General features: G+C 36.5%; 1 protein-coding gene across 1 annotated transcript in view; it reads left to right on the forward strand.

Annotated features, from left to right (window-relative positions):
* Positions 1 to 18,349, forward strand: part of ROBO1 (roundabout guidance receptor 1) — a 606,013-nt gene that overhangs the window by 570,104 nt on the left and 17,560 nt on the right. Inside the window, exons 20-25 of the mRNA XM_042809975.1 lie at positions 2,539 to 2,565; positions 5,231 to 5,273; positions 8,547 to 8,701; positions 12,573 to 12,908; positions 15,328 to 15,435; positions 17,998 to 18,142. Of these exons, the coding sequence (XP_042665909.1) occupies positions 2,539 to 2,565; positions 5,231 to 5,273; positions 8,547 to 8,701; positions 12,573 to 12,908; positions 15,328 to 15,435; positions 17,998 to 18,142 (814 nt within the window). The remainder of the gene's footprint in view (positions 1 to 2,538; positions 2,566 to 5,230; positions 5,274 to 8,546; positions 8,702 to 12,572; positions 12,909 to 15,327; positions 15,436 to 17,997; positions 18,143 to 18,349) is intronic.

The following is an 18,349-nucleotide window of genomic DNA, read 5'->3' on the forward strand; positions in this document are numbered from 1 at the left end:
ATTACATCTCAAACCAATACTTTGTAGGCACTTATGGAGTGAAAACCATAAATTCTGGAATTAATTAGAAAATGGAATGCTTTTGAAAGAATAGTGAGATTTTGGTTCAGTATTTATGGCCATCAAAAAACAGACCTAGGCTACAAAGTTGCACGTATCTCAGTGGAGGAAGGGTGTCATGTGACTGCATTTTTTAGTCACTTCAAATTGAATAAATGATGGATGAGAGAACACAATGTATTTAACAGTAGCAGTGTGTTGCTGTGAAAAAGAAGCAATGTTAAAATTAGCAACTGAGTGGATGGGAACCGGAAAACATTTTTTTTTTTGGGGGGGGGGGGGGTGCGAGGGTGCAGTGTTCAGGTGCCCTCCGTGCTTTTAAAATATCAATGCTTTGGGTAGCCTTTAGGCCAAGTGGTTTTATTGCAGTTGTGACCACAGAGATCAGGGACAAATTTAATTTTGTTCTTCTAGATTTTCTTAGATAAGACAGACTTCAATACTCTGCTGCATTGGCCTGCTCTGTTTTGTTTTACTAATAGCATGCTGCCATACTGCCTTTCTACAGTTCTATCAAACTAACATCGCTGTGCTTTCAGCAATACCTACAATTAAGCAAAAGGCATACAATTTGTCCTAAAAAACGATCACTTTAATGGCATCAACTATTGCTCTAGTGCTTGAAACAGCTGTGTTGTTCAATATTTTCTAAAAAAATACCTTTTGTTTAATTTAGTGTGGATTTTTACAAAAACACATGCCAAAAAAACAGGGTATACATCTCCATTATCAAGTATTCCTCAAGAAAAAAAAAAAAATCCTCAAGAAAATATAAATTGCAAAGTAGTTTGCCACTCTACAGTGCATCAAGTCATCACTTCAAGTGCAAACTTTTTTCAGTCTTGCATTTATTTGTTTATTTTTATGTTTAGCTTCAGGCCTGACATCTGCTAAAACTCCCACACACACATATTGTACTAGTACTCTTACACACTCAAACGAGTTTATTATTAGAAGCTCTGTGAATTAAGTTGTTCCTTTGTGTGGTTGCTGTAAAAATTTCATTTAGTTGAACCTCTGTTCCTCTGTTCTCTATTTCTTTAAAAACAAATCTAGGTTTATTACTCAGCTTGCAGGCAAGTAGTGAGTCAGTAGTTTTAGATTTTTTTCATGCCCTTATGATTGCAAGTTAATTTTGAGACACTTGATTTCTTTTGAATAACTGTTTTTTAAATACACCTTCTGTTTTAATGAAAGCTTGTTACGACAGTTCTATATTGTTGAATGTAGCTAAATTAAAGTTGACTGTGTGAAAAGGCCTAGCTCAAAGAAAATGCAGTGGAACTCTCACAGTAAAGGGCTGTACTATAAATCAAGCCTGGATTAGGTAAAATGCTTAAAGGTTCTTCTTTTTGCACTCTATCATACTCTTGGAAATAAATTGGATTGGAAAAAGCAGGGGGAACCTAGAACATTTCCTGAATTATAAAAACAAGACATTCTGGAGCCTACCCCCCCCCAACCTCAGAGTTATTGCGTAAACTGTAGTGAGAGATTGTTCTCAGCTAGAACCTTTTCTTTCTGTGATAGATTTGCTGATCAAATTCCATCTGAAATTTTCTTTTAGTGAATATTTTATTATTCCTCTTACACTGGTCTTTGTTTTTATTAGATCAAAAAGGGCAATATTAGCCTTTTTTTACCCATCAGTGGTAGAAAAACTATACTGTCTTGTCAACAGGAGGGGGAGCATGTGCTAATAGGAAAAGCAGATGCTATCTCTCTGTATTTTGGATTAAGGGCCCTATTGATCCAAAGAGGATTTATAGTGGCAGTGAGAGTGAAGATTGTCAAGCAGTGTCATTGTTCCATTGTTAACCTTTCCCTCCTAAAGCCATGGCTTGAAAGGTTGAAAGGTATTACATCCTTAAGGTAGATAATAACTGTTCAGCAATTTCTTCTATGAAAACAAAAATGAGTTGCTGCAGTAGGTTTTAGGGCTTTTTTTAAAAAAAGAAATGGTGCAATTCTTGATACAGTAAAGCAGAAGTTGTCTTTCTTCTCTTCTATATGTTTATTTTCTTACTTAATGCCTAAGTGTACCTGTTAGTTGAGCGTAATAGCATTTACTTGGTTCTCTTGGTAAGGTACAGATAAAATTCAATGGGACCTTGATAAGGCTTTGTTAAGAATTTGTCATTCTGCTTTCTAAAATGATTAGCAGTGTAGGGTTTTTGTTTGTAGTAGGTTCTCCAGAAAAACTGAAGATACCAAACTGAAGGGTAGTCAGAGGCAAAACCACAGTCATTCCCTTCAGGAGCACAGTGGAGTATCAAACTTTTTTCCAGTGGTGCCTGTGGAGACAATCTTTTGAATCACAAACTTAGTTCTACTTCTGTGTCAGTGTGACTGAACTTCTGGGTTAGTTATTTGCATTTGTTTTATGTTCAGCTGTCTGCTAGATTTATACTAATGTGGTATGTTTCCCTTTCTTTCTTCAGCTTAATAACCAGTTTGTATTTTGTTTTGATTTTTCAGTCCCGTCTTTTACCTTCACACCAACAGGTATATATTTGCACTTTTCCCCCCTTCTTTGTTACTCAGCATGTGTTCATGGTACTGTTTCTCCTTTTCTGGCATAACCAGCCCAGCTGTTTGGAAGTTTTTTAAAATAATTTCATTAATGACAAGTATCATAATGTTATTCTCTAAGTAGTCTATACTTGCTTTGTATCTGACGCTTTTATTCCATTTCTGTGTACCATTTTGTCATATACCATGTGATGCAAGCACACCATTTTGTAGCATGCTTCTGTCAGTTTGTGCAACCTGAGCTCTCTTCTTGGCATTGCAATGAAGTAGTGTGGCCTCCTCCATCTAGTGATGTCAAAGGCACTTCTGATGGAGGAGAAATGACTTTGCAGAGCCTAGGTGCTGAGTTGTAAGGGATTACAACATTGGTAAAATGGGATTATATTTGCTGAAATAGTTTCCTATTATCTTTGCATTAAATCAGTATCCTAGGAGTTACCTCTTTTTAAAAATACAGAAAATCAAAGCAAATTATCAGTTAAATTTCTTTGCTTGCTGCCTTAAAACATGTTTGTGCTACAAAATTACAAAGCAGTATTCCTGTTATACATGTTATATTTTGAATTTGGGGTGGGTTTAAAATCATCTTCTTTTTCTCTTTGCTTAAAAATGTATGAAATATATCCATGACATAAATTGTGCCATAGACCACCATAGTCAGCGGGGGAGAGCCTTTCTGTTCTGTAGATGGGACCTTCAGTCAGCCTCACAGTCTGGGAGGTCAGCAGGTTCTCCTCTGCAGTGGAAACACTTCATCGCATTCACTACCCACCACTGTTGTATGTACATTCCTTTTAGCTACAAGCTGAGTGAATAGGCAGGTCATATCTTTCTCCTTTGTTCTAAATCACTTATTTTCACAGAAGCCCTGTGTATATCTGGGGAGGGTAAAAGCCACTTAATTCCTTCTCTGCAAAATCAGCCAAAAGTATCTATCTCAAAATATTAGCTCAAAATTGCTGTACTGATTTCGCCCCTGGACAACAGCTGTGTTGCATCCTCCAGGTTGGACTGCAGCTGAAGCAAACTTATGTCTCTCTGCATTCCTTGACAGAGACCTAGCAATAATTGGTTAAATTCTTATCCACATGCTTTTAATCACACTGAATAGTATCTTGTTGTAAAAGTCATCCTGTTATGTTCAGTGGATTTGCTTACTGTTCAGCATGAGTCAGAGTGGCCCCTAACGTTTCTGAAGTCCTTTGAGATCCACAGTAGAGACTAATTCAAATTATTATTTTGCTGTTACTTAATTGGCTTAACAGCTTCTATTGCAGTCACAATTGTAGCATGCTACTGAAATTCTGCAGAGGTTGGTAGGTTAGCTAATATGCATTTTCTCAGCTGGGTTCTTAACATTAAAGGAAAATATACCTCAGCTCCATAAGATATGTCAAAGCTGCAAAATAAATAGCACTGGAATTTTTAAAGAAATTGGAAAAACATGAACTATGGGAAACATTTAAAGGAAAAAAAATCCCTTTTCAATCCATGATTCTAGTCATGCGTCCTATTGACTTTAAATGGTACCAGACCTTCTTCTTTAGCATTACCTACAGTAAGATTTACCTGTAGAAAGCGTTCTACATTTTAATCCTGTTGTTGTAATCACTGCCAGCATTTATCTCTCTCTTGCAGACTCCCAGTTTGGAGTTCTTCTAAAGAGCAGAATTTGGCTGCTTTTCTTCAACACATTCTTAGATGGGAAATGTTGAATCCATGAACATATGCAAGGAGGCAGTCTCCTTAACCCTTTGCCTAGTCCACTGCAAGCCTGCAAAACATATAGCACTGATTCTTCTGGGTGCATTACTTATAATAATTTCTTAACCATGATGCTTCCTGTGAAGGATATGCAGTGTTTGCCAAAAAAATAAAAGCATGTGCACGTGCACTTAGTTAATGTGCAATGCTTATGAAGTAGCAAAAGCCATTCCTACTAATTTAGGAAGCAGTCTTTCTGCCAGTGATTTTTTAACAAGATTTATACATGTAAAGGTTTAGATTAAAAAAAAAAAGCTATCATTATTAAATCCAATTGTAAAATGTTGTAAAACTCAAAGCTTCTGTGGACTTTTAGAGTAAACTTGTTCCAGGAGTAAAGTGCAGAAGCATTCAGAAAAACCATGTGTTTTTGTAGTAGTTTCAGCTGTAACGAGCCATTGTTTACATTGGAAGTAAAGTATGTTATAAAATCATGCTACCTCTTTTATCTTACCAAGAGAATAAGGTAGAGCAAAGCTTTAACATTTACTCATTCATGAAATAAATATATGACCTAAATTCTTCCACAGAGTAGCTCCTCTGAAGTCAGCAGAGCTATGTTAAGGATAAGTTCGATCTGATGTATGGCTTCCTGCTTTCTTAAGTGATACGTGTGTTTGTTTGTATTTTTCTGAATGGAACTGAAATATGAAACTTTGATGGAGCTAAGAGTAGCAATTATCAAGAAACAGAAGTATTATGTATAAACTTGCATTAGAAGGAGTGACTTTCGGGATGAAATTCTCAATTCATGTATAAATACTATACATTTACTGTCTTAGCTGAAATGAAACAAAAGCAGGTTTAATACTACTGTTTAAGGAATCTTTTCTGCTTTTTAAATTATTTCATTTTTTATCTTTAAATATTACAGTAACCTATCAGAGAGGAGGAGATGCCGTAAGCAGTGGAGGCAGGTAATTACATGCTTTGTTTTTAATGCTGTAAATTGTGTACAACAACCTTTAAAGATGCTGGGAGTACAGTTGTCCTTGTAAGTGGTGGCATAACAGCAATATGAAAAAATGCATTTTAATGTATAATATAAATGTATACGTTTGGACCATGTATTTTTCTGCTTAGAAAGAAGTGATCTTAGTTTCTAGATTGATTTCCAAAGAATGGGTCATGGGTATTTTTAGCTGAGTTGCTTTGTTAACCTGTAAAAGCTGCATCTCAAAAAATGAGCAGCAGAGGGAGCACTTTAACTTCAAAATAGAGGTCTGATGGTGGTAGCTGATTGAAGGAGCAGAAGTAATTAAGTCGAGGCATTTATGAAGATTGAGAAATATAGATGGTTCACAAACACAACAGAGAAAAAAACAACATTTATTGGAAAATTTTTCTGAAGACCTCTGCACTGGAAGAGAGGGAAACAGGTAGGTTTTTAATTTAAAGCCTCCTTCTTAGAGAAGTAAGTCTATTCCAGATTTAGGAGTTAACTAAAATATGTTTACTGGCTTTATGTTATTAGTTAGTGAATGGCAATGGACAAAACAGTGGTTTATTTTTTCCACATAGAGATGAAGATATCCTCAGGACATAAAACAACAGTTTTAGCAAAAAAAAAAAAAAAAAGAAAAAAAAAAAGCATGTCAGAGCAGTGTCACTTTATTAGCACACTTTTTTTTCTTTCTTTTTTTTTTTTCCTCTGGCATTTTCCATGCATACCCTTTTGTAAGCATTTGAGTTAAGGATTTGGCATGACACTGGAATAAACATTAAAATCTCGGAGAACAGCTGGGTGATAAATTCTTATATCAATTCCTGTTTCACAAGTGGTATTTTGTTATTCCTAATTTGCAAGACCATACAAAAATTTGGTAATGGTAAAGATTAGGCATAAAATTAAACATTCCCAGTATGCTAGAATGCTATGCATATTAATCTGCTGCTGCTACTGAATCTGGCACATTAAAAGCAACTGTGGATCTCTGTGTCCTGAACTGCATGCTGCTCTGTTGCTGTAGTCATAAAACCAAGGAGGAAAACCTCTAGAACGGTTACCATGCAATGTTTGAATGGACAAACCTGTAAATCACTGGGCTGCTGCCTTCACCCCAGGATAGTGAGAAAATAAGAGAGAGCAGATACAGACCATCTTTCCCTGACAAGGTTGTTCAGAAAGATACACAGTTAACAGCCTTTTGTGCTCTTTGTGCCACTGTGCTTTCGGCTCTTCCCATAGCATGAGGTCGACAAAGCACAGTCGCATAGATGCAGAGGGCAGAAATGAACCCAGAAGTGTCTACTTCGTGTGCAGTCATTTTATAGCTGCTGAAGAAGCAGCACTGGTTTTTACTGTCCTTGTTCTAAGGATCAGTGTCACAGTCTAGCACTGTAATTGGTTCAAGGTGCTAACATCTTCGCTTCTTTTGTCCATTCAAGTATATGGCATTTATAGAGCATCTGACATTGTACAGTATTTAGTAGAATATAAAACACAATTCTGCTATATGAAACATCTTTGTGTACGAAAATCTTTACTCTGAATTTCATATTCAGTGCTTTCACTTCCCCACATTATATTCACAATGTTTTGGAAAGGTTTAGCCTTTTAGCCAAGTGCGGTTATACAAGCACGTTAAAGCAGTATTTAGAATTCAAAATATCACATTCAGCTATTTCAAAATAATGCATGTTTCAATGGTGCTGAAAAAATACCCACTTCTGTGGCAATCCCTCTTCCGGACAGAATTCAAGTAATAGTAATTAGAGTGGATTGACTCCAGCCAGCATCCAGGCACCCACACAGCTGCTTGCTTGTTACACCCCACCAAATACTAAGCCAGCATTTGAAGGATTCAAGTAATTCACTGCAGAGGTTAAAGATCTTTGGAAAAGATGATCTCCTATCTTGTACCAGGCCATGGAGCTGCAATGCAAACATCTCGGTCCGCAGTTCCACCTAAATGGCTGCAGCAGAATTTCCCCCTGCTTATATATCTCACAACACATTTCTTGCAGGACAACTTGTTTAAATACAAAGCAAATTTTAGCAGCAAAGGAAGTATCACTCTCTATACAGAAACCCAATGCACAAGCCTTGGAAGTGCTTGAACATTCTGGAAGGCTTTGTCTTTTCCAAATGCTAGAGATATATTTTCACTAAGAATTAGGGGAAAAAAAAATAAAGGCAGGTTATTTCAAATTGGCTGGGCTGCTCATGGGACAACATAGTTGTACATTTATTTCAGGTTTACAAAAAATATTTGTCTAATGCATGTGTATTTGCTGGTTTATTAGCCTGACAGTAAGTCATGCCTCATCACCTCCCATGTTAAATTGTCAGGTGACTTATGCTGTGAAGAAATATATTCACATATGGATGTATAGATGTTTTAAATGTCATTCTGAGATTGTGATTTAAGCCTGCAGCATAAGCAGACTATATCCTCCATAACAAACCACATGCAGTTTGTATTCTCAACTAGCGATTTCAGAGGTTAACATTCTATTTTTTAAGAACATTTCCAGTAGTTCCATATGATCCATAACAATAGTAGTATCTGATAGTGATTAGTACCTGTCTTCATAAATTACCAAAAGTTTGTGACTATTCACTTGCAAATTTTTTGCAAATGAATCTTATTTCTCCATATCCATCTTACTTCCATGCTTGAGGTCTGTACTTATTTGTTTCAAATTCCAATCCCCCCTTTTTCTTCCCTTGTTTTCTTTAAGAGATAAGGAGAAAAGATGCCAAGAAAAATGAAGTTCTTCCCTCCAACCACCCCCCCTCCCCCCCCCAAAAAAAAAGAAAAGCCAATAAACCCAAAGTGTTACAGACTTTTAAAGGGTGCACACAAACATAGATGTGCAGTTCAGCACTTCAGAATAGGAGACTATATAAAAAACTAGAAACAACTGTACCAAAGAATCAAGCTGTGTTTTTCAGTTCTTAAGCCCTTAAACTCAGAAGGTGGTAAGGTGCTGGCACAGGCTGCCCAGAGAAACTGTGGAAGGTGTTCATGGCCAGTTTGGGTGGGGCCTTGGGCAGCCTAAGCTGGTGAGGGATAGTCCTGCCCATGGCAGGGGAATTGGAAATAAATGATCTTTGAGGTCCCTTCCAACCCAAGCTGTTCTGTAATTCTATGAAACATGTGGCATCAAACTTAATGTGAAGAATTAATTGCAGCTTGAAAATGTCTCTGTTTAGTTTCTGAAGTGACCAAACTTTGTTTCTAAAGGCCAGGACTCCTGAACATCAGTGAACCAGCCACACAGCCCTGGCTAGCAGATACTTGGCCTAACACAGGGAACAATCACAATGACTGCTCCATCAACTGCTGCACCTCTGGCAACGGAAACAGTGATGGCAACCTTACGACATACAGTCGACCAGGTTAGATATGTTTCTACCTTGCTAAGGAACTTTCTTTACACAGTACATAAATACATAAAGTACAAAATACATGAGAACAGATTTACTTTTCTTTTTTATTTCCAATATGTTCACATTTAATGTAGTTTCATTCCGCTATGTCATGATTATGCTTTCTGTTCATCTTTGAATCCTGATTTTTCCGTTCCCTTCAGTCCCCAGCCAGTCGTGTCAAAAACTGAAGGAGCCTTTGCAGTGTTCCATGTTACCAAAAGTTGCACTGAACATGTATGTTCTCACATCTGGCAAACATAAGGCAACTTCATTTTGTTTTGTACATCTTTGTTACTTGGCTGGGGAAGGACAAATACCAAAATGGTACCGGTGACATTTTCAACAAGTTTTGGGCATGTTGGGCAGAAAGAAATAAACATCTCTACAGTACTTGCCAGACACTCTTTGGCACATTAAGAACCTCCTTTGGAATTCCATTCTGTACAAAAGTGGATAGTTGGTTTTCTATTTAGGATGTGTGAATAAAAATAAGTTAACTTCACTACCTGAAAGCAATTGTGAAATCTTACGTTAAAAGCTAAATCCCAGGATCTTGGGCAGGATTCAGAGTAGTCTTAAAGAAAACTTTGTGAGTGCAGTAGGAAGACAAAAGGAGAAAATTATCTGTAAGTACTATTTGTTACAGAATTTGTTTTACAAAGACCTGATAATCCTTTTGTTTTAACACAATCATTGTAACTGGTGAGAAATGAAAATGTATCTTTTCTGTATTGCCTACAGTCTGCCAGCATCTGTAGCTAATTTTTGCTAGGAACACTTCCTAGAATTTCTGAAAGGAAGTATGATTGCCTATAGTGAAGTTGCATAAGTGCAAAACAGCTTTACCTCCAGCATAATTAATGTGAAACCAGCCATAATGTGATAGTGGTAATTCATCTCCTGCTGTATCCTGTCTGACAGTGACCAGTGCCAGGTGCTTCAGGAGAAGGTGAAAGATTTTAACATTAGGGATTTGTGTTTTTTTCTGCCCGAGGATATTATGCCCACAAATAGCTATGTAAAGAGATTTCTGATAGAGACATGAGCCAGCAGTGTGCACTGGCAGCTATAAGGGCAAACCACATTTTGGAATGTATTAAACACAGCACAGCTAGCTTGTCAAAAGAGGAGATTCCTTGCTACATCTAGCATTGGTATGGCTTCACCTTGAATACTGTGTGTAATTCTTGGCTCTACCATATAAAAAGGATGTTAAGGTCCTTTGAAGTGTCCAGAGAAGGGCAACAAAACCAGTAACATGGCTGAAGGCATGTCCTGTGAGCAGAGGCTGAGGACCCTTGGGCTGTCTAGTTTAGAGAAGAGGCCAATAGGTGAACTAACTGCTCTCTGTAGCTCTGTGAGGAGAGGAGGCATAGGGCAGTGCTGAACCCTTCTCCTGGGAGCTGTGATGGGAACAGCACAGAGTTGCACTAGGGTAGGCTTGGGCTGGTCAGCAGGGAACATTTCTGTATCATGAAGTTAGTCAGGCTCTGTTACAGGCTTCTGAGAGAAGTGGTTGATGCCCTATGCCTGTCAGTGTTCAAGAGGCATCTGGACAGTGCCCTCGATATCATGCTTTAATTTTTGGCTTGCCCTGTGAGTCTAACTTTTGGCAGTTAGACTCAATGGTTTTTGATAGTTCCTTCCAGCTGGACTATTCTTTTCTGTTCTATTTGATTCTGTTCATCTCTTGTAGCAAACACAAATGGCAGATTTGAGTAACTGAACCTTAACAAATTCAGTAAAGGAAGAGAATGACATTTCTGAGACTTGCAGACTGTTATAACAGTGGTTATAGTATCAGATACTCTCTTGATTTAGCTTTAGTATTAAGCTTGGTTGTGTTGCAAAGCGCTTCCTTCCTCTGAAGTAGAGATTGCAAACTTGGGGGTCAGACAAGTAGTTCCTAGTGATTCTTCTAACTTAACAGAATGGGAACATGTTGTTCCAAAGGGAAATGCTACAAAAATGTCTAACAGGATAAATCTTATGTTATAAAGGTGGGCCAGTTTTGTTTAAGTACTTTGTATGAGGAATTCTATTATATTTGTATTAAAATGTCTCTTCTGCATATGTTGTATAGATTATATTGCCCTATACAAAAATCAGATGCAGTTGAAAGTGGAAGGAGGTGAGAATTTATGTCACAAGTGACTCTACAAGGCTAATATACCAACACATAAACTATTGGGAATTAGGAATATATTGGATATATAATTGCCCAGTATAATATAATGCCCTTGGAAAGGAGAAATGACTTGTGTGGTCTCAGTAGGTGAGAGAAAAATCAGAAATGAAGACATTTAAGAAGAAAGAATCATGAAGGAGAAGATTGTGAGACAATAAATAAATATCAACTCACGTAAGAAAGGAAAATAAATCAAACAGTAAAACCTTCAAAAATACAAGCTGAGGGGTATGCAGTGTGCAATGAATAAATTGTATGTGGCATGTTCTGGTACTGTTCCTTAATCACTGTAATGGGGATCACTGATTTTCTTCCTCAAATATTATTTTGTTCCTCTTTTCAGTAAATATTTCTGAAGAAAAATGTATGTGTTAGGGAATATTTTTGAAATTGAATGTCCTTTGTATTTAGAAGTTATTTCATGTAGTACAATAGTCAAATCCTGAATTCTGTACTTATTTTTACTTGGCAACCTTTCTGGTAAAATAAATACAGCCTTCACAGGTAATGGACTCAAAGTTTCAATTCAAATACTTTAACATAAATGCTACATATTTTTAAAGATGAAAAGTATATTCCTGGTGATTGTTACATAATTATTGATGCATTAATCAGCTGGAAAATGATAATTCTTGTTTAACGATCATGGAATGCTGTTTTCACTCAACCTTCTAAATGCCTATCCACAGACTGCATTACTCCATTCAGTATTCTAAAAGACTGGTTAAGGAAAGGAAAAAAAAAGTTGCTGAACTACTGTCGTAGAAGATAGAGAAGCTGGAAAGGCAGACACATTGGTTCACACAGTAGTGGCCTCAGCATCAATGCACATTTGGTTAACATATGATTGTGATAAGTACTGATCTAATGATGCAATAACTATTAGAAGAATGAATTTATGCTATCTATTCAGTCTACATTTAGCACACCAGGACGGTGGTATCACTACGGCATTACCCTGAAGAATTCAAAGCAATTAGCAAAAATCCAGAGTGTTTTCCTGTCTTTTTGTTTTAAACCAACATACAATACTGTACAAGGAAATAATGCTAAAATAAAGTTTTGCTGCTGGGTACTGAGTTACCTTTAACATTGTACTGTTTCCCTTCAATTCTGTTAACATGAAATCATTTTTCAGTCTGTTTCGTAAAAATCTGTTGTATACAGTTTCTTATACTGATAGCAAAAGTCTAAATTCTGTTTATTCTGTGTTGATGCAAAATTACTGTCTCATAAAGTTATTGCCGCTATAAAATTTGGGTTGATTTTTCCTTTGAATGAAAATTATCGCAGTGATTCATTGGATGCTCATACTGTCAATGTGGCCAACGTAAGAAAAATAAAAATAAAAAAAAAGAAAGAAACAATGCTAAAGGAAAAAAAAAAAAAAAAAAAAAGGAAAAAAAAAAAGGTAAGTCATAGAAGATACAATTCAGTAGATCTCAATTTACAGTGAAACAGAAGAGACTTAATACTGTAAGTAATAGCTTATGAGGTAAATTATATTCTATAAATTATTTAGTTAATTACAGTAGCTTGTGGTTATGAACCGTATAGTTTTGCACTGAAAAAAATTTAAAGGGAATTTCATTGAAAGTATAGCGTAAGCGAACAGAATGACCTTTTCTTTTTTCTTTCCTCTGTGGTTAGCCGATTGTATAGCAAATTACAACAATCAGCTGGACAACAAGCAGACAAACCTGATGTTGCCTGAGTCAACTGTATATGGTGACGTGGACCTAAGCAACAAAATCAATGAGATGAAAACCTTCAATAGTCCAAATCTAAAGGATGGAAGATTTGTCAGCCAACCTGGGCAGCCCACTCCTTATGCCACCACTCAACTCATCCAGTCAAATATCAGCAATAATGTTAACAATGGCAGCGGGGATACGAATGAGAAACACTGGAAACCCTCTGTTCAGCAAAAGCAAGAGGTTGCACCCATACAGTACAACATTATGGAGCAAAACAAATTAAACAAAGGTGAAGAGTTTTTAGCTTGTTTCTCCTCTTTAGGCGTCAGAGGAGTTTTGACCTTCTGGTGCTGGGAGTCTAAAGCTTTCAGGTTCAGCAGTTACAGTCTTCTGTGGTGCTTTTAGATGTCTCTCTCTTTAGGTTTAGAAATTGTCAGCTAACAGTGTCAGAAAGTTAATTAGCACCACGATAACCTTCAGATATTGAATTTATTATAACAAATAAAAAGTTGTATCTTTAGAAAAAAAATTGTATAAAATATATTTCCTATGGATTTGAGATTAATTTAAATTTAATAGTAGTGAAGGGATTGGTTAAGGCAGAGGCCACATATTTTATTCATAAGCCAGATGCATGGTAGTTACATTATACTCTACCTTAAATTTTAAATAGGTCAACCTACTCTTCCCAGTCGTGGATGGAGACTAATTAAATCTACATGTTCATGTAAATGAATGAAATTTTGCATATGAAACTCTGTAAAATTGTATTGTATTGTACACTGGGGACAGAAATGGAGCTATACAATTCATTTTAGACTTATTTCTAGCAAGCCTTCCATTCACATATTCAGAGGCAAAGCTACTGCACACAATTTTGGAAACTAAATTCCTTTGTTACCCTGACTGAAGTCTGTGGATCCAGAAGCTAAAAATAAATTGATTTCAGTGTTAACGTGAAAGATCAGAATGTACCTTTGTGGCCTTGAGGGCATGTGGGAGTTAGAAGAAATAGGTATGTGATTTCTTGCTGGCCCTCTGGGCTACCATGCAACCTCTTTTAATAACCTGATTTGCAAAACAGTATCCCTAGGAACTGGACTCATTCTAACTTTGAGCTTCTTGCATGGATTGCTGTAACTCAAGTGGTCGCATAGTGATAACTTATGCAGTAAAAAGATGCACTTCATTACAGGAATGTTGATTCCTCTACCAGACTTATCTGCTCATAGAGTTCAAAGGGTGATATAAAATGTGACACCTTCCCTTGACGTAAACATTTCAAAAGAAAATTCAATTTTTGTGGCTCTTTACTAGAGGGTGAAAGATGTTTTTTTTTTTTTGTTTTTTTTTTTTGTAATTATGTTTTCTTTCATGAACTGTGTATTACATATCTGTTTCGGAATTAAAGTATGTTTTGGTTTTATACCCTGGAAGATACTGCATCTTTCAAACTGTGTATGTTACAGCTGCATATTCTCTAGCATACTGTAGTGTGGAAGGCCCCCTTAAAGCATTGTCTGCTGACAGTCATATATACATATTTCAGAGTGTTGATTTACTGTTTATCCTCTGTGTAAACATATGCAGTATGTAGAGCTTCAGCGTGGTCTGTGGAATGCGGCTAGGCTGAGAAACTATTACAGAATACACTCTAGTGTGGAATTCATCATTTTGCTCTTTTTCCCATGCTTACATTATCACAAACGTTTCTGCAGCAGATGGGGACTGGATTCTTAGTTTTGTTTATTTTTATTTTCTTTTGCCATTTTATGAGTCAGTATTCTGATCTTGGATTTCTCATTTCCTAAGACAAAACCATCTTGCTGACAATTATACCTACAGCTTTTGTGATGGGAAATAACCATTTTGATGAGTTAAATGCTATACTTCATCGTTGCTACTTTATGTCCAATGGTTCTGTTTATGACGCAGTTTTATTTGTCGTATGAAGAGTAACTCAGCTCCCTTATGTTCTCTGTAAATTATAAATACTTTCTGGCATGAAAGTACTGTTTTCTCAGACGAGCATTTTACTTCTGAAAAAGTTTTGGGGATCTGGTTGCCAAATCTCGATTTAAAAGTCATATATGTATCAAGTAGTTTAGAAATGGAGAATGCGGATACTGTCATGGCCATTGGCATAAAAGATCCCGTGCATTGCTAGGATTTACATGAGCCAATATAAACAGAAATCTTCTTAGGGAGTAGTAGACCTTGAATGAAGACCTCCTCTGTTGTAAACCAAGTTCAGTGGAGCTGCACTGTTGTTCCAGCAAACCATTCAGCCCTTGTCATACAGGACTGACTCCTCTGTGGGTTTGTCACCTTTGAAATTCAAAAAGTAGCTACCATAGTCCACTGGCTGCCTTGTATGCATAAATTAAGCAGAGACCATGTAAAATCAATCAAGGTGACGATCCATTCATATGCAAAATGCCCATATAGATCTATATATCATTGCAGAGGCATTGCTACTATCCTGTGCATAGGATTTCATTTTACTTCATCTTTGCAATAGAGCTACTCCCATGATTTTCCTTAAAATTACAGAGACAACTTAAAAATAAATTGTCATTATAGAATGATTTTCCTTGCAAAAAAAAATCAATGTTTTCTTTTTTTCAGTATTTTCAGGAAATCTGCTTTGTGCTGTAAAGATGATTTGTTTCTGAAGAGTAGCATTAACTATACTATTAAACTTTCAGATTACCGAGTAAATGACAGCATTGCTCCAACAATTCCATACAACCAGTCATACGACCAGAATACAGGTGGATCCTACAACAGCTCAGATAGAGGCAGTAGCACATCTGGTAAGTATCTAAAATGTTTTCCAAATGTTACGGTGTTTGGTCCTTCTAGCCATTGTTAGCACGTGTTACTGGACTTAAAGAAAGGATGAGACACAGGAAAATTACGTAGTACAGGGATGTTAAACAACATGAAAACTGGTTCAATAGGTGCCTGCATTTTTGTTGCATTCCCATGATTGCTTAGTGCCATCTAAATGTACATTAGTTGATGGTTGAAAACTGTCAAAACTATGAAATCAAGTTGGATTTGGATCTCATAATACTCATACCCTACTGGCTAATGCTATGATCTCCAGATAGAAAAGTCATGACAATTATTTTAATTTATGTGTTAACTGTTGACTTCCTTATGCTGTACTGACTCCTTTTCCATCTGTGAGCTCTGTGCATTTGAGAGAATTTTATGCCCAGAACAGTCTCAAGATACCCAAAGATTTTTTAACCAATCCCATAAACTTTAAAGACCATTTATGTGTACAGCTATTTTTACACAATTCAGTCACTATACATCAAAATACTCTTGTACATCATTTAAATGTAGACAGCAAATAATTCAAGTCAAATTTTGTTTCTCCTAGGCATCTCGTATGCAAAACACTTAACAGTCCTTTGTAGAAATCTTGAAATGAAACTTAGATTTTTGCACCAGGGAACATTGACCAGGAAACTGAAACTGTGCTCTGGAGCAACAGAATATATTTAATTGCTATTGCATTGGCATTAACTGCTAAGTTTCAGCTTCTGTATTTAGGAGAGGGGTGGGAGATTTTCAGAGGCAAATCAGAACCACGCATAGGCTTGATCTGGTAATCTGGTATCTGGTAATAGGCTTGATCTTTACTGTAAGTCTGGTACTTACCTTATGTTTATCTCTATTGAGCTGATGATAGGCTGAGCTATGATCACAGTCATAGACTTGGTGGAGTTCTGCTAATGAAGGCTAGGGTTTTCCTTTTCACTTTCTATTCTGCTGTCTCCTTTGATAACCTTGTTGCCTTAATCCTACCCTGTGCTTTGTCTTAACCTATTATGACTGAGGGTGTGCCTGTGGATGAGTGGAATTCTCAATGGCTGAGGTGAGATGGATGAGCATAGCTCCTAGTCCTCCCATCTGTTCATGGTGTTCCTGTAGGAATCAGCCTTTCACCTGGGTCTGTAACACAGGAATGTGGTGCTGAGTCTCTTCAATGGCTTTAAGATCTGAAATTCAGAATGAAACGTTTCAGTGTGTGAGCCCATGCATATTAAAAAAGAGAAGGTGATATTCTCCATGCTGACACCTATTATGGTTATTCTAATGCTAAAAATTTATAGTCCTATACCACAGACTCCAGCGGTAATGAAGCAAGGTGACCAGAGTAATAAATTAATTGTGCTGAACTTAGTATATGTCACGGTGCTTAGGGAAGAGAATGCAGATGATGGTCGCCTTGGGATGCTTAAGGATCTTGCTTGACATACAAGATACACCAGGAAAATAATTGTGCATAGCAAAAATATACTGATGTACTGATATCTGGCAGCTAGTGTGGGGCAACAATAGGCAGAACTACTGTATATAAGAATAGAAAAACTGAGGTAGCAGAAGTGAGAATAACAAGCTTCTCAAATCTCACTGCAACATATGCAATCTTGTGTCTAGGCTTAACTATGAAGGTATAAAACCATGTCGCAGTTGAAGAAGAAAACATTTAAAAAATATGGTGACTTTATATGCAATTAAAGAAGTAACAGCAACAAAGAAGGAAAAAATGTATACAAAAGAACAATGGTAGAATCCCTTCTGATCATAACCATGTCCAAAGTTAAGATTCAAGACCACCTGAATAATTGTTCTTATTCAAAGTTGTTGGAATTGTTAAAGCTGCATTGTTCTATTATAAGCTATAATTTCCCAATTTCCCAGTAATGGTAGCTGAAAACATGTGAGCTCTACTTCATCGATCTTTGTTATTTTAGTTCTGCCAGCAATTATTTTCAAGTGCACCTGCCATTTAGACTAAAACTGGTAATTTCATTGTGCCTAAAACATTTCAGTGGACAAGTACAAATTACATATATTCAGTGACTTAATGCAACAGTGGAACTTTAATAGATCATATCTGTATCATATTGTATTTTAGGTTCCAGCAATTAAATAATAGAAAGGCACTTTTGAAAATATGTCTACAGCTCATTTGTTTTAGATGATAATCTATAATGTAATTAATAGAAGTGGGAAGCTCATTCTTGATTACACTGCTTGTAAAATTATTTTATGATTTTATTACATTTTGACTATTTATTAACAATTCTACTCTTGTATTCCATGTGGTTTTTTTCTATGCTATGTAAATTTTCTAGTTGAGTTCAACTACTCAAGAACATGGAGTAGTTCTACAAAGAATGTACAATAACAAACTGGTGTAAAAAGAAGGAATACCAGTTTATTCCAACTCATCACAACAGGAAATTCCTAGAAAATTAAAGAGAACATGGGACTATATTTATTTTATTTTTCAAAGCACAGTGATTAGCAGTTATTTAAAAGCATTAAAAATATGTACTTCTTTTTATTCACAGGGAGTCAAGGGCACAAGAAGGGTGCTCGGACTCCAAAAGCTCCCAAGCAAGCTGGCATGAACTGGGCAGATCTTCTTCCACCCCCTCCAGCACATCCACCTCCCCATAGCAATAGTGAAGATTACAGTCTTTCAGTGGATGAAAGGTAAGAAAGATGAACACATAATTCATTTCTACTTCTAATTGTTAGTTAATTGCACAATAACTTGTTCTGCAAGCTGGCGTTGAGACATTTCTTTGGTACCGTTCTGATGCTGCTGATCAACTGGCTGTAGAATATCTATTTAAAGAGACTTAATGACAGTGGCATATACATCTAGTCAGTACATCTTTACTGAGCTGTTATCAAGTG

The sequence above is a fragment of the Centrocercus urophasianus genome, unplaced genomic scaffold (genome assembly GCF_019232065.1).
Source record: "Centrocercus urophasianus isolate 14NV4802_14NV808 unplaced genomic scaffold, USGS_Curo_1.0 seq_12, whole genome shotgun sequence".
Classification (NCBI taxonomy): Eukaryota; Metazoa; Chordata; class Aves; order Galliformes; family Phasianidae; genus Centrocercus; species Centrocercus urophasianus.